Source organism: Pristiophorus japonicus, chromosome 1 (genome assembly GCF_044704955.1).
Source record: "Pristiophorus japonicus isolate sPriJap1 chromosome 1, sPriJap1.hap1, whole genome shotgun sequence".
NCBI lineage: Eukaryota > Metazoa > Chordata > Chondrichthyes > Pristiophoridae > Pristiophorus > Pristiophorus japonicus.
The window spans coordinates 338808375-338836337 of record NC_091977.1 but is presented as its reverse complement, the minus strand read 5'-3'; the positions used below and the strand labels follow the sequence as shown (position 1 = coordinate 338836337).

Here is a 27963-nt window from a genome sequence, read left to right as displayed (position 1 = left end):
TCCAACAATGCCAGAGTTAGAAACCCTAGCAGTGACTGGAGCAGCGGGCTCTGAGATGAAGATGTTTGTTTGAAATAAAGCTTGACTTCTCCTTAATGACTTAAAGAAGCAAAGGAGTAAAACAAATAAACCTCCTGAATTTAAAACCAGCTTACCAGTGCTCTCTGCCTGCAGCTTCTGGAATGGACTCTTGGGAAGCAGATTCTGTAGTAAGATTTGGACAAGTTTCACAAGAAAAGCAGCTGGGAGGAAATCTATTTGCCATTAATGTGCTTTGAACACTATTATAGGTGTTAATGGAGACCACCGACAAAGCAGAGGCACAATATTAGATTGTATTCTATGTGAGAAAGGCTGGCTACAGAAAAATAACTGAAAGCTTCCAAGATTATCAACTGGTTCACTAATTTCCTTTGGGGAAACGAGCTTGTCACCCCATACTCAGTCTGGTTTACATGTGACTCTAGTTCTATATGTGGTTAACTCTTAATGCCCTCTTAAGTGGCTTAGCAAGCAACTCAGTTGCTACAAAGTTCAAGAATGAAGAACATCTCGGACATATATTGCAACTTTCAACAACAACAACTTACATTTATATAGTACCTTTAACATAGCAATAGTCTCAAGGCACTTCACAAGAGCATTATAAAACATAGAAACATAGAAAATAGGTGCAGGAATAGACCATTCAGCCCTTCGACACTGCACCACCATTCAATATGATCATAGTTGATCATGCAACTTTAGTGTCCCATTCCTGCTTTCTCTCCAGCTTGGTCAAAGAGAGATATTTTAAGGAGTGTCTTAAAGGAGGAAAGAGAAATGGAGAAGTTTAGGCAGAAAATTCCAGAGCTTAGAGATCTGGGTGTCTTCGTACATGAAACACAAAGTTAGTATGCAGCTACAGCAAGTAATTAGGAAGGCAAATGGAATGTTGGCCTTTATTGCAAGGGGGATGGAGCATAAACGTAGGGAAGTCCTGCTACAACTGTACAGGGCATTGGTGAAACCACACCTAGAGTACTGCGTACAGTTTTGGTCTCCTTACTTAAGGAGGGATATACTTACATTGGAGGCAGTTCCGAGAAGGTTCACTAGATTGATTCCTAGGATGAAGGGGTTGTCTTATGAGGAAAGGTTGAGCAAGTTGGGCTTGTACTCATTGGAATTTAGAAGAATGAGAGTTGATCTTATTGAAACGTATAAGATTCTGAGGGGGTTTGACAGGGTAGCTGTTGAGAGGATGTTTCCCCTCATGTGGGAATCTAAAACTAGGGCGCATCGTTTCAGAATAAAGGGTCGTCCATTTAGAACGGAGATGAGGAGGAATTTCTTCTCTCTCAGGGTCGTGAATATTAGGAATTCTCTACCCCAGAGAGCTGTGGAGGCTGGGTCATTGAATATATTCAAGGCCACGATAGACAGATTGTTGAACTATAGGGGAGTCAAGGTTTATGGGGAACACGCAGGAAAGTGGAGTTGAGGCCAAGATCAGATCAACCATGATTTTATTGAACAGCTCGAGGGGCCATGTGACCTACTCCTGCTCCTATTATGTTCTTATGTATTCTGGGCGGGGTGTTTGATGCCCATCACTATGGATGGATAGTTCCACCACAGACTCAGCTGGCTGCATCCTGGAGTACACAGCTTCCTGACTGGGCCTGTATCAGGTAGTGAGGGCAACAACATGAAGTAACTGATCGCACCCTTAGTACCCTACCTGTCACACACATCTGTTCATGCTAGCATTAGCAGAAGTGACCACTGCACAGTTTTCATTTTTGCAAAGTCTCATCTCCACCGTGAGGACATCCTTCATCGTGTAGTGTGTCATTACCACTACTACATGGAACAGACTAATCTAGCAGTCGAAAATTGGACATCCATGAAGCGCTGTTATACAGTTTTAATGCATAAAATGGCTACCATCAATCTGTAACCTCGTGGTTTAGCATATCCCTCAATTATCATCAAGCTGGGAGATTAACTTTACTTCAATGGAGATTATAGACGAACGGGCCAGGAGCTACCACAGAGGGCAACCTGGAAGATAACTACTAAAAATAGCAGACTAAGGACAGAGCTAAGCAGTCCTATAGCCAGAGGATCAGAGTAAAGCTCTGTCGCCCTACCACATCCACTGGTGCTGGTGACTCTAATAACTAACAGGAGAAGTTGGTTCCAGAACATCCCCATCTGCAACCATTGTGGAGCCCAGCACAAAGCCGAAGTATTTGCTCGCATCTTCAAGCAAAAATGCTAATTGGATGATCTTACTTGGCCTCCTCTTAAGGTCTCCACCATCATGGATGCTAATTTCCAGCCGAGTATGGCATCAAGGAGTTCAAAGCTGAGGTCAATAAGGGGTCAAAGGGAAAACGCTCAATGGCTGGAATCATACCTGACTCAAAGGAAGATGGTTGTGGTTGTCCTCAAGCAGGAATTCCTCAGGGCAATGTTCTAGACCCAACCATCTTCAGCTGCTTCGTTGATGATCTTCCCTCTGTCATAAGGTCAGGAGTGGGACTGTTTACTGACAATTCCACAATGTTCAGCTCCATTTACAATTCTCCAATAACAAAGCAGCCCATGCCAACCTACTGCATGATCTGGACAACATTCCGGCTTGGGCTGACAAGTTGCAGGTAACACTCACACCACAGAAGTACCAGGTATTAACCACCTTGAAGAAGAAAAGGCGCAAAAAATCCTTCCTGCCCTTCCATGGCATTACCATCGTCGATTTCCCCCTCTCCCCCTCCACCCCCCCTCCCTCCATCAACAGCTTGGAAATCACAACTGACCAGAACCAGAACTGGACCAGCCATTGTTGCTGCAAGAGCAGGGCAGAGGCTGGGTACTGTGTAATGAGTGGCTCATCTCCTGACCATCTCAAAGCTTCTCTACATCTACAAGGTTCAAGCCCAAAATATAATAGAATACTCACCACTCGCCTGCATGGGTGAGTTCCATTCTAATTTATAAATCTTCACCACTCAGGAAGACACTCTTTAAATGAACAGTTTCATGTCAGCTCAAGTTAAAGAGCATTTGCTTTCGAGTCGATTGCTGAGCACATTTTAAAGGGAAAACAGTCAATATGAAAATTTAGTGCAGACATCATTAACAATGATCTTAAAAAAAAACAAATGGCCAATTTATAAACTAATCACCAGTAGTCAGAGTTACTTGCCCCCATACTAAGAATATTTTCTCTGACAAAAGAAAATTAACACCCTCCAGGACAGGTCACTTTGCTTGATCAGTGTTTCCGTCACTGAACTTAATAACCACCTCTCCATCACTGGTGTACTGTGACTGTAGTATGAAAGTTGTACAGGATGCACTGCAGCAACCTGTTTCACTTCACTTCCCTGCAACCTTCAACACCGAGAAGGATATCACCACTGGTTCAGTATCCTGGAATTCCCTATCTAAAACCATTGTGGGAGTACCATCATCATAAGGACTGCAGTGATTCAAGGTGAATAACCACCTTCTCAAGGCAATACATATGACCCGCCACATCCTGAGAACAAATTTTTAAAAACCCTACGCTTTCATATAATGATGCATACTTGCAGGTTTACCTGACCCAGCAGGTTTAATGGGCCCAAGTTTCCCCAGGAGTTGCTCCATTTTTTTTGGAGCAACTAGATTTTTTTGGAGTAACTTAAAAATCGCAATTCTCCCCATTTAATTTGCTCCAGTGTAAGTGAGTTAGTTAGGTTTTTTTTTAGTTTCGTTTTTTTTCTCAAAAGGGGGCGTTACCAGCCACTTACGTCTGCTTTGGCCATTTAAGCAAGTTTAGCCAGCTAAAAGTTACTCCAAACTAACTTAGGCCAGCGTATGTGGCCACTTGTGTCCGTTCAGAAAAACCTTGCAGTGAATTAAGAAATCAGTGCAGGTAGCCAGAGATGGTGTGGGTGGGGGGGGGGGCGGGGAAGGGAAGTGAGAGGATTTTGCAAAGTACTGAACACTTTCACAACAATATTAAAGAAGCATAAAACCATCATCAATAATAAATGAAAAATAAATCAATTACTAGAAAATAAAAAGTCCTACCTCACCGACTGCAGCATGTACCGTGAAGCCCTTCGACCAGGGCTAGGAGTGGGAGGCTCGCAACAAGCAGCAGGAGAGTCCTCCGGGGCATGTCAATGGAACTGTTTGAAAGGTGCAAACATTGGACTCGAGCCGCGCCCCCCCGTGGCTCCTCCAGCTCCAGCTCCTGCTTCCCCGGCAAGCTTCCCTCAGCACATACCGCGCACACACTGAACTGGAGTCTAAGTGAGCGTGGGAAAACAGCGGCCAGCCTGTGTGGCAAGCCACTCGGCCCCGGATAGGGGCGGCGAACATTGGGTCATCCCTTCGGCCAGGGATAGGGGCGACGAGCTTCGGGATGCGCTGGGAGGGCGAGGAGCTACTGCGCATGCGCACAGCTGCTGGCACTGTTTTTGGCGCAGGGCTGTAGCTCCCCCCCCCCCCCCCCCCCCAACTGTGACTGCCACACTGCGCCAGACCCTAGGACGGTCCACGGAGTGAGGAGAATCAGCAGCTATGTTTTCGGCGCCGTTTTTGGAGTAGAAAGTCAGCGCACCACGGGTAAGTGCGCTGGAAAAAGGGGTTGGGGAAACTTGGGGCCATTGTCTGTGCCAATGTATCACCTCCTCAGTTCTACACTGAAGTGCCAGCCTAAATTATTTGGTCAAGACCTAGAGTGAAGCTTGAACTCATGATCTTCTGATTAAGAGGCACCAAAACTGCTACCATTGGGCCAAGCTGACATATATATGACAATGTACATGGGTTGTATATTTTTAATGTATATATTGAGGTGTCAAGGCAGATAGACACTCTGGAATTTAGCATCATAACACTGAAGACCAGGTGGAAATTTTGTAGAATTTTCCCTCAGGAGGTTAAATAGTTGGGGTAAAGTTTTTGACAGAGGGATGGAACATGGTTTGTGGAAGGAGGGCTTGCTGGCTAAAATGGTCTCCTTTTAGCATTCCATGCTTTCTTACGTTCTTTAAGGAGAGGAATCAAAATATAAGGGTGCAATAGGGGTCCAAAGGGGTCAAATTTCACTCCAGTACTCAAAGGCCATGTTGTATTTTATGGTAATATGTCACAGGTCTTTGTTTTTTGTCAAATATTTTAAGCCTAAAACCATACAGGATAAGTAAAAGATAAGAAAAACGAAGTTATGAAAGCAAAATTCCATTGCCTATCTGTCTTTACATCTCAATATGCAACTTATGTACCTCGTGACAGCCAATGGCAATACCAAGTGCCTCTTCGTCCAGTAATTTGAGATATTTAAACAACTATTCAAACAATTCAGTGCTGCTCAAAAAGGCCGACTGGAGATTAAGAAAAGATGGAAAGAAAAGAATCAAAAATTTTCAGGAGTAGAGTTTCCACTTTGGGTGCAATCAGGAAACTAGGCACAAATTGCACTGGTTTTCCAAAGTGAAGCTATGGTTCAAGTTTCTGCCCAAACTCATTTGCATAATCACAAACATAAAATCTTCCATGAATCAGCACACTCGGTCAGTGTAACAGAATGGAATTGTTTATATTTTCTTTTTGCATTAAAAAATATTCATTGATATATTTAAGAATGGTAACCTGGCACAGGTAAAGCTTTATTAATACAGCTGAAAATAGATCTGTCACAAAAAATAATCATTTTTACATAGAAACATAGAAACATAGAAAATAGGTGCAGGAGTAGGCCATTCAGCCCTTCGAGCCTGCACCACCATTCAATATGATCATGGCTAATCATGCAACTTCAGTACCCCATTGATGGGATTAAAGGCCGATAAATCCCCAGGGCCTGATGGACTGCATCCCAGAGTACTTAAGGAGGTGGCCTTGGAAATAGCGGATGCATTGACAGTCATTTTCCAACATTCTATTGACTCTGGATCAGTTCCTATCGAGTGGAGGGTAGCCAATGTAACCCCACTTTTTAAAAAAGGAGGGAGAGAGAAAACAAGGAATTATAGACCGGTCAGCCTGACCTCAGTAGTGGGTAAAATGATGGAATCAATTATTGAGGATGTCATAGCAGCGCATTTGGAAAGAGGTGACATGATAGGTCCAAGTCAGCATGGATTTGTGAAAGGGAAATCATGCTTGACAAATCTTCTGGAATTTTTTGAGGATGTTTCCAGTAGAGTGGACAAGGGAGAACCAGTTGATGTGGTATTTTTGGACTTTCAGAAGGCTTTCGACAAGGTCCCACACATGAGATTAATGTGCAAAGTTAAAGCACAGGGGATTGGGGGTAGTGTGCTGACATGGATTGAGAACTGGTTGTCAGGCAGGAAGCAAAGAGTAGGAATAAATGGGTACTTTTCAGAATGGCAGGCAGTGACTAGTGGGGTACCGCAAGGTTCTGTGCTGAGGCCCCAGCTGTTTACACTGTACATTAATGATTCAGACGAGGGGATTAAATGTAGTATCTCCAAATTTGTGGATGACACTAAGTTGGGTGGCAGTGTGAGCTGCGAGGAGGATGCTATGAGGCTGCAGAGTGACTTGGATAGGTTAGGTGAGTGGGCAAATGCATGGCAGATGAAGAATAATGTGGATAAGTGTGAGGTTATCCACTTTGGTGGTAAAAACAGAGAGACAGATTATTATCTGAATGGCGACAGATTAGGAAAAGGGGAGGTGCAACGAGACCTGGGTGTCATGGTACATCAGTCACTGAAGGTTGGCATGCAGGTACAGCAGGCGGTTAAGAAAGCAAATGGCATGTTGGCCTTCATAGCGAGGGGATTTGAGTACAGGGGCAGCGAGGTGTTGCTACAGTTGTACAGGGCATTGGTGAGGCCACACCTGAAGTATTGTGTACAGTTTTAGTCTCCTAACCTGAGGAAAGACATTCTTGCTATTGAGCGAGTGCAGCAAAAGTTCACCAGACTGATTCCCGCGATGGCGGGACTGACCTATCAAGAAAGACTGATCAACTGGGCTTGTATTCACTGGAGTTCAGAAGAATGAGAGGGGACCTCATAGAAACGTTTAAAATTCTGATGGGTTCAGACAGGTTGGATGCAGGAAGAATTTTCTCAATGTTAGGGAAGTCCAGAACCAGGGGTCACAGTCTAAGGATAAGGGGTAAGCCATTTAGGACCGAGATGAGGAGAAATTTCTTCACCCAGAGAGTGGTGAACCTGTGGAATTCTCTACCACAGAAAGTTGTTGAGGCCAATTCACTAAATATATTCAAAAAGGAGTTAGATGAAGTCCTTACTACTAGGGGGATCAAGGGGTATGGCGAGAAAGCAGGAATGGGGTACTGAAGTTGCATGTTCAGCCATGAACTCATTGAATGGCGGTGCATGCTAGAAGGGCTGAATGGCCTACTCCTGCACCTATTTTCTATGTCTATGTTTCCTGCTTTCTCTCCATACCCCTTAATCCCTTTAGCCGTAAGGGCCACATCTAACTCCCTTTTGAATATATCTAACAAACGCCTCAACAACTTTCTGTGGTAGAGAATTTCACAGATTCACAACTCCCTGAGTGAAGAAGTTTCTCCTCATCTCGGTTGTAAATGGCTTACCCCTTACCCTCAGACTGTGACCCCTGGTTCTGGAGTTCCCCAACATCGGGAACATTCTTCCTGCATCTAACCTGTCCAATCCCGTCAGAATTGTATATGTTTCTATGAGATCCCCTCTCATTCTTCTAAATTCCAGTGAATATAAGCCTAGTCGATCCAATCTTTCTTCATATGTCAGTCCTGCCAGCCCAGGAATTCGTCTGGTGAACCTTCGCTGTACTCCCTCAATAGCAAGAATGTCCTTCCTCAGATTAGATTAATCAATTACCTGATTTTAAATCACTGAACATGACTAGAAAATCTATAGTGAACCATTTACTAGTTTAATTGGTGTAAACTAGTCAGTTTCTCCATAAACTAAATATTTTTTAACATGTAAAAACTTTTGAAACGTGCCTACTTAATGCCTTTGCGCCCAAGAAAACCAGCTCAATTAGAGGACCCTCCTCAAACAGCCACACATGGGCGCAATCAGTGAAAATTCGCCATGCTCATTATTTCAATCTGGGGTGTTGCCAGTTTTGTGGGTGGGGCTGGTTTTGGGTGAAATGTATTTTTAAACCAGCATTAAAGATCGCGGGAACTTGATTTACCCTTAACACAATTTTTGTTTAAAATTCTGCAATATTTTGCACTGGTTTGGCTGATTTCAGCCAGATTGCGGAAACTCTAGGCCCCAGGCTTCGATCACAACAGTAACATTTCTTGCTGTTGTGCCAAAGATCCTTAATCCTGTACTGACAATAATACAGCATGTACAGTGGCTGCAAAATAAGTAATGTAGATTCCAAGATGAGTGAGTGTCAGTTGTATACAATACTGCACTGTTATCATTGCTTCAGTGGGCTTAATATCTGCCTTATTTTGTAGGACCTGGTTGTAATGGGGGCACCTGGGTCATACTACTGGACTGGCACAGTCAAAGTATACAGTCTGAAAGATGGCAAGTATTATCACTTTGAGGATTCAACTATTGGGACCAGCCACTACCGTTACCTTGGTAAGTAATGGCAACCTTCCAGCATCTTGTATTGCACAAGTATAAGATACTTGACTTCTCAATGATAACCCTGCAACATTTTGTGAAAGCTGATTTTGTCTCTATTCTCTTCAGGTGCATTTGCACCATAATTGCTGCAAAGCAGTTTTGGCTTTAGAGCAATGTTAAAACTGTGAAGTGTAAATCAGGTGTTAAAGGATGAATTAAATCCAAAGAGAAGTACAGTGAAAGTCAGGCCCTGACTCTGGATTCAGGCTGTATTTACAATGGCCAGTAATTTGCGGTCAGCTGCGGAGCAAAGGCATTAGCTAGCTGCTGGCCTAAAAGTAAGCTACCCACAAAGATCTCGCAATCTCTGTGGCGAGAAGTTTGGCTTTTTCGATGTTAAGTTGAGATCAGTGTAAATTAATGGGGATCCCCTAGTGCGAGCTGCTGTGATGTCAACAAACTGTCTAAGCAACTAATCGCAGTACAGAATTCTCACAACGAGGAAGTGAATAAGCTCCTTTTATTCTGACTTTTAAAAAATGTTACAGAGAGCAAAACAAAGATTGGGGCTCTCACATGGGTAAAAAATACTGCTGTTAGAATCCTGTAACACTTAATCCAAAAGGGACTAACTTTTGATGGGGTATTTAACAGTGAAATTACTGGGGAAAAGACAATGTTTTCATCAGGTTCACTGATTTCTGTGATTACACTGATTGTCGTCTATGGCGGAGTGTTAGGAGTGGGGCGTGGGGGGGGGGGGGCGGTGGGGAGGGGTGGGGTGGTGGGAGTGGGGCCATTGTCGGAGCAGTGAATGACTGACCGCAACTTCAGCGTGAGCAACATCCTGAAGTTGCGGGGGTAACAGCAGAGAACGTTCTGGCCCATTATTATTACAGTGTCGGTGTGAAGTAAAATTACTTTTTGCCAACATTACAGTTGTGTAAATGCAGCATTAGAGTCCGTGGGATATCAACAGCTTCTGGGTGCTGACTGTAAAATTGACAGTGGACTCTGCAAGCTGAGATATATATTGATTGATTAAGTAGAATGGGCGTACAGTGGGAGCACTCAACGACATTCTGGTGAAGTCCAGTGACTGTCAGTGTGAAATGTTGACACGGCCCCCAAAACTCACCATTGGTGTGAAACACTGACACATCCCTAAACACTGACCATTAGTCTTTGAGCGGTGCACTGGAAAGGTCTGACTAGCTTTCATTGTGGTGCTTGAACCAACAGCCTAACGACTCAGAAGTGGGAACGCTACCAACTGGACCAATGAGACACGTAGGCTAAGCAATGTGTTGGAAGCCCCTAGCCATTCCACATTGCAACTATGTTTATGGTCATGCTTTGTGTAAAACATATCCATGTTAGGAATTGACCACATTTCCTGAGGCCTGAGGTTATGGATAATAAATAGGCCACAGAGTAAACATCATGAATGAAATCAATTCCACCACAGACTTGTATCTGTCAGATGCTACTGAATCTGAAAGGAGAAACGGTAGATCGGCATCTATGAGCCATGACTCCTATTCATGCAACCGGCTGTACACTGGGAGGTAGATTTTTCATTTTGCGTCAGGGTAATAATCTGGCGGGTTGAACGCAATGAATATAAGGCGGTTTTGCATCTTAATTTCTCTGCAATGTCCTCAATAATTTAGAGATTTCAAAAAATAATTATAAAACAAATTATAGCGAGAGACGTTGTACCATTTGTTCTTCTCAAATTGAGAATATTGAGTTTTGATAGGTTGTTGTGAGATTTGCTTTATGGTTGGGAGTGGGGGTGCTGAATCCTTTTCAGCCCATTCTTTTATGAAATATCTTAAGTTTATAAGTGTATATTAGCTTATTCAGGGACCACAGGCTAGGAAATTTGCTCTTCTGCAGTCCAGCCATGAGAAGCATCAAACGATATTTTAAGTGGAGGAAGATCCGCTTCACATTTGCATACTGGGAGAGGATCCACTTCACACACACATTGATGGGATCCACTTCACACACACATTAGTGGGGAATCCACTTCACACACACATTGGAGGATCCACTTCACACACACATTGGTGGGGGATCCACTTCACACACACATTGGGGGATCCACTTCACACACTCATTAGTGGGGAATCCACTTCACACACACATTGGAGGATCCACTTCACACACACATTGGTGGGGGATCCACTTCACACACACATTGGGGGATCCACTTCACACACACATTGATGGGATCCACTTCACACACACATTGGGGATCCACTTCACACACACATTGGGAGGGGGGTCCACTTCACACACACATCGGGGGATCCACTTCACACACACATTAGGGGATCCACTTCATACACACATTGGGGGGTCCACTTCACACACACATTGGGGGATCCACTTCACACACACATTGGGGGGATCCACTTCGCACGCACATTGGGGGGATCCTCTTCGCACACACATTGGGGGATCCACTTCACACACACATTGGGAGTTGGATCCATTTCACACATACATCGGGAGGGGGGTCCACTTCACACAAACTGGGAGGGGGATCCACTTCACACACACTGAAAGGAGATCCACTTCACACACACATTGGGAGGGGATCCACTTCACATTTGCGCATTCACGATGTGACGCATTTTACAGTTGCACTCAGCATTCCTTCGTAGTCTCATATAAAATATCTATAGCAATATTTGTCACCAGCCTCACTATGTCACATAGGAAATTGATTAACTGGAGCACTTGTATTCAGTTAAAGTGCCAAAATCTTGTATTTTTCTAAAATGTATGGGAGAATAACCAAAATAAGATCACAGACTACTTTAATCCCATTTCCTTTTATGCAGTTAAGTATTTGCATTGGATTTCCTGAGAGTTGCTGTTCACACTGAAGAATGTAATTGCGAGGAGGTTGCTGAACCTATTTATTTACATTGAGTTAGGAGTAACGGAGGCCGTTGAAACAGGTCTTACTGCTAATTTGAACCAGCTGGACCACACGTTCCTTATGCTCTTCCTTTTCCATCTAGGATATGCAGTGGCTACAGGCCATTTCACACAACCCGGTTCTTTGGAGATTGTAGGAGGAGCTCCACAGGATGGAGGCATTGGAAAGGTACAGGTCTAAGGAAGTGTAACCAATTCAATAGTCCACTTTTGCCACAACCAACCACAAAGGCCTACATAACATGTCATGTAGAGCCGCACTTCCAAATTCATTCATTTTTCAAAAGCAGCTGGGAAATTGTGTAATAAAGGGAGCATTTTGCCGCTGTTTATTTGTATAATTTTGTTGGTGGTGTTAAGAGTTTTACTTGAACTAGTGGGCTCAGAACATCTGGACCCAATTCTTGAAAAGCAGCCACAATTAAAAGCTTTCTAGTTGTGTTCAGTTAATGTATATTATTACTGGCGTATGGTTCAGGTCAAAGGAGACTTCTTATTGTACAAAGCATTTGTTTCTACCCCAGCTCTGCTTAACCTAGCCATAATTCAAAGCCAGAAATTAGCTGGAACCCATTCCATTTCAAGAGATTGATAACAACACACTACTTGTTAATGGACTCTCCAGTCTTGATTTAGAAGACCAGTCGCATTCTGCTGCCCCTTCTGGGAAGATGTCTGAAATTAACTCACTGGCGTCAATAGGCCCAGCTGCATCAATCCCATCTCAAGTGCATGAAAGCTGAAAGAATCAGGTCAGCCCGTGTGGGTAAATGTCACAATGCATGCTCCAGGTGAAGAGGTTTGACCATCAGGAGCACATGCTGGGAATATACGCTTCCCATGATTTTCCATGCGTTAAAATTAATGGACAGGAGATCTGGATGGCTTGCGGTTTCATGATTTCCTTACGTGTGTTCCCAGTGGGCCAGGTTCCGCGCCTGAATTGTGCATTTCTAAACCTTACCGTTTAATCTGAACATCATCTCACTGCATTACTTACTATTCCCCTGCAAACTGAAGGCACAGAATACATAAGGATGCATTTTTGTTTTATTTCCTCTCATGTCACCTAGACATAAATTAAAGGCTAATTGTGCCAAGCTCCAAATTGGCTTGTTTTGTAGTGAAGAAATGTGGGCACTTGCCAGAGGTTGCACTGCTGCTGAGCCAAGCCTATCCTCATTGGAGGCCTGAATAGTTCCCTTGCCACATATTACCACTTTCTGTCCATCTGTTCCCCTAAAACAGAGGTTACCTACACAAAATGAGAGCTCTGACCTGCTGAAATTCAATTCCTAAAAGCAGGTTACTAGAACAAAGAGCAATTGAAAACTTCTAGGTTTTTTTCACTTAACATTGTTATTGTTTTGTTTTAGTTGTTGTGGAGAGTGCCATTTTTGTATTTTTGTATTTTTGTGCTACTTTCCAACAGTATTATAGCTTGCTGCTACAGTTCAGCTTGCAGCCAAACAAAGCGGTGAGGATGGAAATTCCTTTTGGCATTCTGATTATGGTGCACAATCTAGATGAGGAAGGCAAGTTCATGAGGGGACAAGAAATGCAGGTGCAACAATCCCAAATGAGTTATGTATGTACCCGTCCTTATCCTAGGAGCTGCATTTACTGGCTCAGGCAATCCAACCTAGGCTTGGCAGAGGAGATGTTTTTTCAACACCTCTGATTCACAAAGGGGGTTGTCACATTGCTATGCCATTTCTTGGAGGCCAACCTGAAGTCAACTTGTACCATAGGACAACTCTTCCTGCAGGAATGCATTAAACATTTATGTCACCGGATCCTTCCAAGGCACTACTGGTGACATATGTCAAATCGGTCAATTAGTTTTACAGAAATGCATCAAGCAAGTGACAGAAGCCTTGTGGAAAGGAGGCTTTAGTTTGACATGGCACAGGATGCTTCCCAGGGTTCCCAATAGTACAGGGAGGAGTAGATGGTACAGATGTACTGTACCAGCCGTTGAACCTGGTTGGCACGTCCTGATGGGCAAGGTGCATTGCTGTCCTTTGGGGTACGCTTAACTGCCAACAGGGCAACTGTACTCAATTTCACCTCATGCAGCAATATTTCTGCTTTGCCGGTCATCAAATAAGGCACTGCTTCATCAATTGCCTGTAGACCCACATTGGATCTTCTATTTTCCCCTCTACCTCCTCCTCAGTAAAGCCTGACACATGCTTTTTTTGTTTGAAGCTTTATATAAGCTGAAAATATACTTGCCCTTGTATGCAGCCACTTACCTTTAAGCGTGCTCATCCCGTTACATTTCTGCTGCTGATTACATTGTGCACACCCTCCATTAGGAAAACTACCGGTCCAAAGCTGTGCTGGGAGCTTCTGCTAATTGTTCAATTGGGCACAGTCCCTTCTGTGTTGTGGGCTGGTTTGGACCAGGCTGCCAGCCATTCCTGTCACAAATTTCTCCTGTCTCTTAAAATGGAGGCTTTAATAATCCTGCAAGGGCAGAAGGACAGTATGTTTCCACATTTAATGCATTTTGCACTGTAGTGGTGGGATGTGAGTTTATCCTCATAATGGGGTCAAGTTTCGGCCTGAGTTGCTCCTATTTTTTTGGAGCAACTGGTTTAAAATGGAGTATCTTAGAAATTGCAATTCTCGGCATTTAGTTTGCTCCAGTTCTAGTCAGTTAGAACAGTTTCACTTTGGAACAGATTTATTTTTTCAAAAGGGGGCGTGTCCGGCCACTTACGCCTGTTTTGAAAGTTTAGGCAGTAAAAACTTACTCCAAACTAACTTAGAATGGAGTAAGTTTAGATTTTTGTACGCTCAGAAAAACCTTGCCTACACTTTACAAATCAGGCGTAGGTTACAAATCAGGCGTAGGGAACGAGGGGAGGGTGGGGGCGGAAGGGAAGTAATTAAATTCTACAAGCATTCAACAGTCTTACTTATACAAATAAAGAGCCATCCTGACTAAAAAATTATAAACAAAGCAAAGACAAAATATTGAATATTCCTACCTGTGTGAAGCAGCAGCAGCCTTCGAGCTGTGGTGCTTCAGGCAGGCTTTCCTTCCATGTTGGAGACAGGGGCGGCATCAGTGACTCGACGGCAGCCGAAGACACAGCAAGCAGCTTTCGAGTTGCGAGGGAAGCTGAGGCCATTCGGCCACGGGATAGGGGCAGCGGCAGTGGCTGACGGCGGCCGAAGACACAGGAAGCAGCCTTCAAGCTGTGAGGGTAACTGAGGCCATTCGGCCAGGGGACAGGGAGAGGCAGCCAGATAGCCAGTTTGAAACTTAAATTTGTAATTGCAGAATGGGTGCTGCATTGTCAACACCACGGATCATGCAATGGTTCGCCAGCAATTCACTGCATAGGAGAGAATTGATTAGAGCTTACCGCACCAGGAACGTCATAGCCAGTAGGCTGATGGACAGGAGACCTTACCCACGTCGGCAATATCGAGCCAGGCGTTTGTACCTGGACATGAGCGAGGCTGATTGTGTCAAAAGGCTGCGTTTCCGCAGAGAAGTTGTCGCTGAGATCTGTGATACACTGAGAGCAGATTTGCAGCCCAGAAGCAGAATGCCAACTGCCTTGTCTGTTGAAGTGAAGGTAACTGCTGCACTTGCCTTCTATGCCTCGGGATCGTTTCAGGCTACAACTGGAGATGTGTGTGCCATCTCTCAACATGCCTGCGTTTACCAGGTCACGGCTGCACTGTATGTGCGGAGGAATGACTTCATCAATTTCCCAATGACCGCACAAGCGATCCATGTGAGGGCTGTGGGCTTCTTCAGGATTGCTGGCTTCTTAAAGGTACAGGGCTGCATTGATTGTACCCACATCGCCTCCACCTGTGGAGGATTCCGAACAGTACAGGAATAGAAAAGGTTTCCACTCCATCAATGTGCAGCTCGTGTGTGACGACAAGCAGCGCATCATGTCAGTCGATGCGAGATACCCTGGCAGCACTCATGATGCGTTAATCCTATGCAACAGCGTTATATCTGACATGTTTGAGCAGCAGCCAGAAGGGCAGAGCTGGCCTGACCACCTGGCTCATGACGCCCATACGCGTGATACGGACAGAAGCTGACCGTCAATACAACATGGCGCACATTGTGACGCGCAGCATCATTGAAAGGACTATTGGCATATTGAAACAGCGTTTCCGATGCCTGGACCATTCCGGAGGCCACTTGCAATACTCTCCTAAGATTGTCGGTCACTTCACTGTTGTGTGCTGCATGCTCCATAACTTAGCCATCATGAGGCAGCAGGAGCTGGTAGTGGAACCAGAAGACCCACATGATGGTCCAGTGCATGATGATAGTATTACGAAAGAGCAGGATGTGGATGATGACGACGACCAGGAAAGCATGCAAGTGCCTGATGCCGGAGCACGAGGTTGGAGGAGGGCCATTCATCATGCTCCTTTAATGATTGCTCGAGCCCTGTGTCAGCAGCTCATCCGTGAACGCTTCACTTACTGATGCCTGAGGGCTCTGTGACAACTGTTGCGCATGGACATGTTTATTCTTTGCAGTTGTTCCTATGTTGTGTTGTGTTAATGGAAGATGAATCAGTTTTAATGTAAAAATATTTTCTTGAAACGTTAACGTCACTGTAATAAAATATTTGTTGTATCAAACTTTACTTTTTAATATGACTCTTGAAGATCATTTAAAAACTTTAAGATCACTTATAAGCTTGTAAAGTTACAAAATTTACAAAACAATTTCAATTTGAAAAACGCTACTACAGCTACATCAAAAATAAGAACAAAAGCAGCAAAGAAAGGCTGCAACCATGTCTCATCCACATCTCAGTGAATGTTCACTTCTTCATGGGGGTGTCATTTGATTGACGGGGCTGTGTGCCCTTATTGCAGCAGCTATCTCCATGAGGGCCTGTCGCTTGCATGCCCTCCCTGACGACGTGTGCCATCGATTGCACTCCCTCGGACATTCCCTCCCTAGGTTCCCGTGTCATTACTGCTATTTCTCCCGTCAGGACCGTCAACTCTTCACCCACTGCACTGACGCTACCGATGAGTGATCGGGTAAGCTCATTGGTCTCCACACCCAATGCCACAACCTGAGCCGCATCTGTGGCATGCTGCATCTCAGGAGAGCGTGTCTCCAATCTCCTTCTCCTCTGCCTGGGTCTGCCTCGTGGCACCACTACACTGGGAGGCGCGGGGCTGGGACGGTGGGACGCTCAGTGTTCCAGATGACAGCACTCGAGTGCGAGCCATGGGCTGGGATGTGGGTGAATGGGTGTAAACTGCTCCATTATATCACCAGCACCACTGGGACCCGCAACGTCGGAATCAAAACCATGGAAGGTGGAACCAGAACCTATGCGAGTGGGAGGTGCAGGCTCGGATGGTGGGGCACTGGCTTGTAAACTGCTGGATTACACCAGAAACACCACTGGGACCCGCAACATCGGAATCAAAATCATGGAAGGTGGAACCAGTAACCTATGCAAGGGGTTGAAACTCTGATGCCCCTTGATGGGGGCTCATAAACATTAATTTGGAAGCTCTCCCCTGTAGACATTTCAGTCATCGCCGCCAGCATCCAGTCTAGATCGTCCGCATCTGGTTGTACTGGTTCTTGTTCTGTATCTTCAGGGTCCTCAGGGTTGGCAGCACCATCATCATCATCATCATGTTCTGCAAAATACATCAGAACAGTCAAATGTTTAACAGCAAGGGAGGGGGCAGGATGGATGGCATGAGTACTCTCACACATAGCAGGCCAGGCAGCAGGTTGATTTGAAGGGCCACGATGCATTTTCAGGACTTACCCTCTTCCTCGCGTGCGGGCCTAGCTTGTGCTGTACTGATTGCTTTTCTCCATGTACGACTCATCCTAGCAGCTACCCTTTGTTCCAAGGGTGTCAGTGGATGCAGATTGGGCATGCCTCCTCCTGTTCGAGTTGCTTCCCTTTTGTTGTGGGCCAATTTCTTCTGCAAAGAGTAAAATATAACTTTTTACAGAGCGTGTCTTTCTGCAGGGTGGGACATACATTACAATTACGATTACATTAAAAATGGAAAATATTACTTACACTAACTACTTGACCAAGGTCGTGCCATTTCTTTTTACACTGGCTTCCAGATCTCATGGTATGCACCACTGCGCAGTAATCTTCTGCAACTTGGTTCCAGCGTTTCTTCATTTCTTTTGGTGGCACTTTTATGCGACCTCTGTTGCTGGTATCCAGCTCCTGTCATCTCTGCTCAATGACGTTGACTAATATCTCCACTTCCTCATGCAAGAAATTCTTTGTTCTTGGTGGATGTTGTTCCATTGCTGTATTGAATTGACAGTCTTATTTTTCAAAACACACAGTGCTTAATTTGCATGCACCAATGCAGCACCTGTTCTGGAAGTTTAGCAGTGAAAAGCAGCACTCACTGATTTCAGCAGGTGACTTATTCAACAGTGCTGCTAAAAGCACTCCTTCAGACACAAAAAAAATCACCAAAATTTAATCCAAAGCCTTTCCAGGGTTTCAAGAGAAAAATCAGCACTTTTCTTTAAGTTCCTTTAAAAATGGCCGAGTGCCAATGTTTCTGGGCTATTGTACATGCGCACGCGCTCAAACGCGCACACGCAGGGCTGCCGGCACGACGTTGCCTCATTTAACTTAGCCCCGCCCCACTCCACTTGCAGAATCGGCGCGACTCTGTGGCTCCGCCCCCCCGTTGCTGTATGCACGCCGCACCGAGCTCCCAGGGACCAGCAAGGAGCCGGAGAATTAAGAGGTATTTTTCTGTCGTGCTTTTAGGAGCGAAAAATGGGCATCCAGGTCGGGGCTACGCCGTTCTAGGCCTGGCCCGAAACTTGACCCCAATATGTGGACAGTTTCCAGTTCCTGTTGTGTTATTAATGAGATGCATTAAATGGAGGTGGTGAAACCTCTTTGGAGAACGGAAGGCAAATCAAATTGCGATGCTCTCGTGTTGTCCTTCCCCTTCCTCGCTGCCCATATTAGAGACCAGCACAGGCAAACACCTGAGCACAGCTCACCTGCTCATCCTCATAGGTGAGGAAAAGTAAGAGACAAGCACACAAAAATAACGGCCCAGTTAACAAAATAGCAATTAATTATACTCTGTGAAAGATAAATATTGAAACACTACTTAAACCTTCATTATTTAATATTTGATAGTAAACATCTATATTTCTCCAAGCCCAGGGCTGTGAGCAGCTTAGTGTCTCTCTCAGTGGTTACTGTTAAGTTGCCCTTTGCCCTTCCAGGGTGGTTTACCAACAGGTTTCTCGTCAATGACAGGATGGCTATCATAGTCCTCCAATAGACATAGTAAATACTTAGACTCACCATTGATTTTCTTATTCAAAGATCACTGCCTTAAAGCCGTACAAACGGCATTAATTATGTGCCAGAGTCCATAGCATGCACAGTGCTAGTGTGTAATAGAGATTGATTATTAAACCATTTTTGGACTAGCTTTTGAAATATATTTGCTTAAATTATTTGGAAAGCATTTTCCCTTGGGCATACTGAGGCTTGATGCAATGACATTACTTTCCTCATTAGTATTTGATGTGTCATTACAAAAGTGCCATCAAGGACTGCTTCCCACTCCCATCCCTGAAAAGAAGTTTGCCAAGAACTTTTTTTATGAAGAAAGTGCCCTTTAAATCTACATGCCTCTGCTGTTTAAGACCAATCTCCCATTGTATACGATTGCACAAACCAACTCTATCGCCCACAATGCTATCTTTCAACATACTTACATAAGTCTAGATTTTCTATATTGAGCCCCCAGTGGGCAGGACTCTGTACTGGGAGTGCGACTATTAACAATTACCCCTACAATCATACATTATGGTGAAATTAAAGCCACATACATATCTAATCCATAAGTATTACCCACTCATTGAAGTGAATAAAGTATATTTTGTGTCAAAATGTATATTGAAGACTGTCAAGAAACAGTATACCTTTGAAGAATTATCATGCGATGACATTTAATAACGCAGTTGTTTATCTTTCAACTCAGGTGTAGCGTTTATAATCTGACCTGCCTAGTTAAGGTTGATGCAATCTAATGCCTTCTAATTTCCTTTTCTAGGTTTACATATTTAAGATTGACATAGACAAGCTCACAGCGATTTTCACAATTCCAGGAAAAGAGGTCAGTTCTGTAGACAATTGATGGTTCGTTAAGTTCCTGCCTCTTGCTGGGAACCAATTTATAGGCTCGGTACATTTTAAAGGCAACAGAAGATCTGGCTGTGTTTTAGTTGTGCAAATCGTCTCTAACTTTCTGGTGAGGCAAGGCTTACTTCTGTCTAAAAGAAGGAAAGGCTTGCAGTTTTGCAGAGACTTTCATGTCTGGAACATTTCGATGCACCTTGGAGCTGGTGTAGTTATGGTTTTGTCGACAAATATGGCAGCCAGTTTGTGGAATACAGCAGTGACTTGTCCTGTAGATATTTATTCAGGTGAATTATAAAGTTGAAGTCCTCTGTTGGTCTTTAGCTCCTCTGCCAACATATCCCTCCTCATCGCCATCTTTTTTTTCTCCAATGAAGACAGAGTCATCCTCTGGGATTCCACAATTGCTCCCTCGTCAAATGCCTGGGTAGACTTCCTGGTGAGATAAGGCTGACTTCCTATCCCAAAAGGGTTGTGGCCATGGATGAGATTCCTTCTCCATATTAGATCAACATCATGTGGATAATCTTTTTGGAACACTATATGGGAATAGGTCGATAAAGTGGAGTTGAGGTAGAAGATCAGCCATGATTTTATTGAATGGCAGAGCAGGCTTGAGGGGCCGTATGGCTTACTTCTGTTCCTATTTCTTATGTTCTTATAATTAATGTTGTCACGCAATACACCTACGTCAAACAGTTTGCTTCAGTTTTCAGTATGAGAGAGCCATGTGAAAAATGGAACATTTTTCTACCCAGACACTGAATCAGCATTCTCTGGTCCATTGTTTCACAGGCAAGGTCCAGAGTAAAGTTCATTTTACTTTAATCCAACAGCTTTCACTTCAACCTCAGAAATAAAACTCCTGTTGTAACAGTGTAAATTTCTTCCACTGACCATTTTTGTATTCTGTTAGTGTCAAGTTATGGGTCCTTTTGAGTTGTTTGACCAACATTACTGCAGAGACGGTTTAAAATGATTATCGTGAAGACCTTATCAAATGGCAGAGAGAAGACTTCCCTCCCAATTGCTCACTTTTGTTAATATTAAAGCACCAGAGTGAAGGACTAAGGCCTGTCGTGCAGGATGCCAGGGAGTTGAAAAGAAGAATTGGGTAAATCAGGAAGTGCTGATCAGATGACATCATGCATAGATTCTAAAAGCAGCACCATTGCTGATCTGTATCTTAATTTAATTTACCCACCATGGTTTCATATCCCTTAATAGCCTCATCCAACAAAAAGGTCCACAACAAAAATCAGTCATTCTCAGTTTTGAAATTTTCAATTGACCCTCAGCCTCAACAGCTTTTTGGTGGAGAGAGTTCCAGATTTCCACTACCCTTTTGTGAGAAGTAGTGATTCCTGGCATCATCCCTGAATGCCTAGCTCTAATTTTAAGGTTATGCCCCCTTATTCTGGATTCCCACCACCAGAGGAAATAGATTTTCGCTTTTTACCCTTTAATCATCTTAAACAACTCAATTAGATAATCCCTTAATCTTCAATACTCAAGGGTTGGGAACGAGAGGACACAGATTTAAGGTGAGTGGCAAAAGAACCAAAGGCGATAATGAAGAAAAAAATTTTTACGCAGTGAGTCATTAGGATCTGGAATGCATTGCCTGAAAAGGTGGTGGATGCAGACTCAATCATGACTTTCAAAAGGGAATTGAATAAGTACCTGAAGGAAAATTCTTTTCAGGGCTACGGGGAAAAGGCGGGGGAGTATGACTAGCTGAACTGCTCTTGCAGAGAGCCGGCACAGGCTCGACGGGCCAAATGGCCTGCTTCTGTGATGTAACCATTCTATGAGTCTATGAATACAAGCCTAGTTTATGCAACTAGCGGCTGTCTGTCCCACCTGTGACGGGGACTGTGGTTCACGTATTGGACTGTTCAGTCACCTGAGAACTCACTTTTGGAGTGGAAGCAGATCTTCCTCGATTCCGAGGGACTGCCTATGATGATGATGTTTGCTGAGTAAATATCATCAGGGAATAAGGGGTTATGGGGAGCGGGCAGGGAAGTGGACCTGGGTCCATGATCGGATCAGCCATGACTGAAATTCTATAGATTATGGAACAGTTCCTGCAGATTGGAGGGTGGCAAATGTAACCCCACTATTTAAAAAAAGAGGGAGAGAGAAAACAGGGAACTACAGACCGGTTAGCCTCACATCAGTAGTAGGGAAAATGCTAGAGTCTGTTATAAAGGATGTGATAACAGCAAACTTAGATAATATCAACGGGATTAGACAAAGTCAACATGGATTTATGAAAGGAAAATCATGTTTGACAAACCTACTGGAGTTTTTTGAGGATGTAACGGTTAGATAAGGGAGAACCAGTGGATGTAGTGTATTTAGATTTTCAGAAGGCCTTTGATAAAGTCCCACATAAGAGGTTGGTGTGCAAAATTAAACCACATAGGATTGGGGGTAATGTACTGGCATGGATTGAAAATTGGTTAACTGACAGGAAACAGAGTAGGAATAAACGGATCTTTTTCAGGGTGGCGGACAGTGACTATTGTGGTACCACAGGGATCAGTGCTTGGGCCCCAGCTATTCACAATTATTGTGTTCCTAACACAGATGAGACTGCACACAGGGAGGTTAAAGTAACAGTGACCTCAGTCTTTATTAAGACACTCCAGAGTGAGGAACAGGCCTTAGGGGCTGGCTTATATACAGTGCTCCCAAGGGATGCTGGGATCCCTTGGGACTTCAGGGGATGCGCTCCCTGGTGGCGGAACATGGGAGTGCATGCTTTACAGATACACAACAACAATATATATAAATGATTTGGATGACGGAACCAAATGTAATATTTCCAAGTTTGCTGATGACACAAAACTAAGTGGGATTGTGAGTTGTGAGGAGGATGCAAAGACGCTGCAATGCGATTTAGATAGGTTGAGTGAATGGGCAAACACATGGCAGATGCAGTATAACATGGATAAATGTGAAATTATCCACTTTGGTAGGAAAAACATAAAGACAAAGTATTATTTAAATGGTGATAGCTTGGGAAATGTTGATGTACCGAAGGACCTGGGTGTCCTTGTACACCAGTCATTGAAAGCAAACATGCAAGTGCAGCAAGCAGTCAGGAAGGCAAATGGTATGTTGGCCTTCATTGCAAGAGGATTTGAGTACAGGAGAAAGGATGTCTTACTACAGATATACAGAGCCTTGGTGAGACCATACCTGGAGTATTTTGTGCAGTTTTGGTCTCCTTACCTAAGAAAGGATATACTTGCCATAGAGGGAGTGCAGCGAAGGTTCACCAGATTGATTCCTGGGATGGCAGGACTGTTGTATGAGGAGAGATTGGGTCGACTAGGCCTGTATTCACTAGAGTTTAGAAGAATGAGAGGGGATCTCATTGAAACGTACAAAATTCTGACGGGGTTAGACAGACTGGATGCGGGGAGGATAGACTGGCTGGGAAGTCTAGAACAAGGGGTCACAGTCTCAGGATACGGGTAGGAAATTTAGGACCGAGATGTGGAGAAATGTTTTCACTCAGAGGGTGGTGAACCTGTGGAATTCTCTACCACAGAAGACTGTGGAGGCCAAGTCACTAAATATATTTAAGAGGGAGATAGATAGATTTCTAGACACGGAAGGTATCAAGGGGTATGGGGAGAAAGCGGGAATATGATGTTGAGATAGAAGATCAGCCATGATCATATTGAATGGCAGTGCAGGCTCGAAGGGCCGAATGACCTACTACTGCTTCTATTTTCTATGTTTTTATGTAACCTGTCCTCATAATTTAACCCTTTTAGCCAAGTTAAAAGTGTTAGAGATGAGAAAAGCCTATCAGATGACCAATCTCTTCTCATATCCTATTCAAAAGTGTGACTGAGATGCCAGAAGACTTTTCCCAAGTAGGGGAGTGGTACCTAAGGCTTAGAAAGGGCGGAGATTTTGTGCAGAGTTAAGAGCTTTTGAGGTGGACTAGGTTTGATCATAGTTCCAAAGGACAATATTTTTAACCCATTGTACCTCCCGGTCTTTCACTTAAGTTATCCATGTGTTTAATCTTCAATATACATTCTAATATACAACTGCCAGTAATTTTCAAAAGGTATTTTAATGCTGTTTACAGTCTTCATTGGCTTTATAATGAAGATTTTAAGAATTTTCACTCTTGAACTGCATTCCGACCCCACCACTAAAAACACCTATGTTTAGCTTAGCTTATATTGGGCAAAAATGGATAACCATTGTCTGTTTACATTAATGTCAAATTCAAAGTTGTTGGTTATAGCATTGTAAGTGCTCCGTTTATTTCGGCTGTGCTCACTCATTGATCTATATATCTTTTCTAAAATCAAATTCAAATTACTCCAGCAGTGTTTCACAAGCTAGTGAAAGAAAAATTTTAAATATTGATATGGTGGGGATATTACAGCAGTAATCCAGCAGTTGTCATTTTATTTACATCAGAGACAAAAATACATTTAATGCCTTTTCTTTTCAAACAACCATCTAAATAGAAACGTTGTTATGACAGAAATAGCAACATCTGCAAAGTCTTAAAACTGGTCAGAGAGTAAGGCAGATTGCTAACCCATTTAATTAATGACATAAAAGAACAACTGCATTGACATAGCTGAAGTTGCACTGTCTCTTGCTCTTTCAAGCACCAGCACAGAAATCAGCATTAGCATGGTATAGATAGCTAGAGGGATGGACTCTGGATGATTCACCAAGCACAAGTGAGCAGGAGTAGGTGCAGGTTGAACGGACACCAGGACATACTCATGGAGGGCAAGCTCACATCTTAGCCTGGCTGAAGAGGGCAGAGATGCAGATTTTAGGGGCTGTCTGTGCACCAACATTTGCTCTGTGAATTGGACTGCTTGGTGGGGAGCGTCTGCAGCATGTCGGTCAGCGTAAAGGAGACAACTACAAACTTGTCTGGGGCTCAGGCATATGGCGTTGAAACTCTGCAGTCAACCATGGTGCTACAGCTGGGCTCTCCTTGCAGGAATCTGTGGCACCAACTGTAGTATCTCTCAGGGATTCTCATATTAAAGCCAAGCAGTCTCTGCGCTCCACCATCTCCTCCACCTTGGGCAGGGAGACTGAATGGATAGAGGCTTTAGTTGCAGTCTGCTCTCCTGCAGATCAGTGAGAGTGCTGAGCTGCAGCTCTACAACAGGGGCAGTTGTGCAATGACTGCCTCCCAACCTGTAGCACCCATGGTTTGAGGGCGAGTTGAAGGATTATCAATAGTTATGCAGGCAGAGATGAAGATGGCATTGGGCTCTCAACTCCATAATTTGACCCTGATATGCTCTGGCCGCCTAGATCTAGATCTGTCTGAAAATTGGAACGGACAGACCTCCAGCCATAGTGGGTGGCTCACTTTCTTTTGCAATTTTGTTCCCACTGCTTTAGTTTTAGATGTAAATGGGTTAGTAATGAGCCCGCATATTACTAGTTAGAAGCACACTATTACATGGATGGATACACTGGATTTATAGTTGTTGACTCACTTCAGACATACACGGGCTTACAGCTGAATGAAGTCTTTGTGCCATACAGAACTTAATTAATCATATTTATATCCCTTGAATTTATCCATCATTTTCAACAAAACTCTCATGAATGTTTTTGAAGCATTGTTGCCACCAAAATAAGTTATTTTTCTTTGTAAACACTGATCTATTTGCAGGAAAAGTCCTTGGTTGTTACAAGTGATACAAGCACCACGTAATCTTTGTTCCTAGTTCCCCCTCGAGAGTCCGGATGAACACACTATACAATCATTGACTGTAACTGCGTCTAACAGTGAAAGACATTAACTGCATTGATGGCTGACCTCCCTGACAATCTCTCCCTTGCTGGCTAGAATCACTTCCTGCTACCCCAACGTTTACTATGATAATGGAGATAGATCTTTGGGAACAATGATGTCAGCTTGGGGTGGGAGAGGGGATGGAAGGACAGGACTGCGCCTAGTTTCCTTCATGAGATTTTGTCTGGCAGTAAGGTACACATTCGCAAACATTATTGAGCTGCACTTGACTGACAATCCCAGTTTTTGATCTGCGAGGTGACTTTTGAAGCAAACCCTTCCCAGGTCTTTTTCCTTATTATCGGGTGGGATCCCTTGTGTACTTCCAAAGATGCACTACATTGTTATCTTGCCAGAAAGGAAGTTGCTGCCTGCTTGAGCCTGTGCACCAACAACAGGTCAGGCACAGGTCACAGGGCACAGACATGGAAAATTTGACTGTGGTACAGTTGCATTAACTGTTTTTGCTTGCCTGGGTTTAAAACTCACTGCAGTTTTCCCCTGTGTATTGTGAAGCACCACTCCTTAAAGAGTGCTGAATATGTTAAAAAGTATAATGATCAGTCATCGCTAAGTAGTGTATGTTCCAACAGAGTGGAAAATACCAATCTATTGGTTGGACTCAAAGTACTTTATCAAGGGTTTTGTGTGCATAATTTGAGCAAACATTCAAACATGGTTGTGGTTTTGGAGGTTAATCATCTCAGCCCCAGGACATCACTGCAGGAGTTCCTCAGGGCAGTGTCCTAGGCCCAACTATCTTTAGTTGCTTCATCAATAACCTTCTCTCCATCATATGGTCAGAAAGGGGGATGTTCGCTGATGACTGCACAGTGTTCAATTCCATTCGCAACTCCTCAGATAGTGAAGCAATCCGTGCCCGCATGCAGCAAGACCTGGACGACATTCAGGCTTGGGGTAAGTGGCAAGTAACATTCATGCCAAACAAATGCCAGACAATGACTATCTCCAACCAGAGAGAGTCTAACCACTTCCCCTTGACATTCAATGGCATAACCATCGTCGAATCCCCCACCATCAACATCTTGGGGATCACTATCGAAAAAAATTAACTGAACCAGGCAAATAAATAATGTGCATAAATAACAAGAGCAGGTTAGAGGCTGGGTATTCTATGGTGAGTGACTCACCTCCTGACTCCCCAAAGCCTTTCCACCATCTACAAGGCACAAGTCAGGAGTGTGATGGAATACTCTCCACTTACCTGGATGAGTGCAGCTCTAACAACACTCAAGAAGCTCGTCACCATCCAGGACAAAGCAGCTCGCTGGATTGACACCCCATCCACCATCTTAAACATTCGCTCCTTCCACCACTGGTGTACTGTGACTGCAGTGTGTACCATCTATAAGATGCACTGCAGTAACTCCCTAAGGCTTCTTCGACAGCACCTCCTAAACCCAAAACCTCTACCACCTAGAAGGACAAGGGCAGCAGGTACATGGGAACACCATCACCTCCATGTTCCCCTCCAAGTTACACACCATCCAGACTTAGAAATATATCATCATTCCTTCATCGTTCCTGAGTCAAAATCCTGGAATTCCCTCCCTAATAGCACTGTGAGAGTACCTTCACCACGTGGACTGCAGCGGTTCAAGAAGGCGGCTCACCACCACCTTCTCAAGGGCAATTATTGATGAGCAATAAATGCTGGCCTTGCCAGTGATGCCCACATCCCATGAACAAATAACAAAAACATTCTATCCAATGACTGACACCTTCATAAATATGATAATGGCGCAGTATTTTAAACTAAAGGCATTATTTTCTGACTTCCTGCCGCTGTTAGGGAGCCTGAATCACCACCAGCACAGATCGGAAATTCAGGCGTGTGCCCCACACAATTTACTGACCATTCATTTTAAATGTTTGGAAAATCTTGCTCAATGCAAGTCCAATATATGTTTTCAATGGGAAAGGCTTCTCGCTCAGAACACTTTTAAATTGAAATTAAACAAAATATTACTGAGGTACGTGGGATAAAGCATATCGCCTGCTTCATTCAGCAACTGATTTTCATACAACCGAGCTTGTCATTTTCTTGTATTAAACCATTAAGCACAGAAATGCTCTCTAGGATTACAATATTATATTGAATTGTGAAGTCACTGCTCTTATACTGAAGCTTTTATTGAGTGGTGGAATAATTTACCCTAGATATATGTATGATTTTGACTCTCTTCATTCTAGATGGGCTCCTACTTTGGCTCGTCACTATGCGCAGTTGATTTGAACTCTGATGGTTACTCAGATCTTCTGGTTGGAGCCCCCATGTTCACGGAAATAAGAGATGAAGGCCAAGTAACTGTGTTCATCAACAGGGGCAATGTAAGTTCACAGAGATAAGAGATGAAGGCCAAGAAACCGGGTTCATCAGCGGGGCAATGGTTCACTTTTGCACTGCTTGAAG

General features: G+C 43.8%; 1 protein-coding gene across 2 annotated transcripts in view; it reads left to right on the top strand.

Annotated features, from left to right (window-relative positions):
* itga9 (integrin, alpha 9) overlaps positions 1-27963 on the top strand; it is a 499978-nt gene that overhangs the window by 77812 nt on the left and 394203 nt on the right. For both annotated transcript variants that reach the window (XM_070889429.1, XM_070889419.1), the window contains exons 6-9: positions 8459-8588; positions 11615-11700; positions 19629-19691; positions 27744-27881. In XM_070889429.1, coding sequence (XP_070745530.1) covers positions 8459-8588; positions 11615-11700; positions 19629-19691; positions 27744-27881 — 417 coding nt within the window. The remainder of the gene's footprint in view (positions 1-8458; positions 8589-11614; positions 11701-19628; positions 19692-27743; positions 27882-27963) is intronic.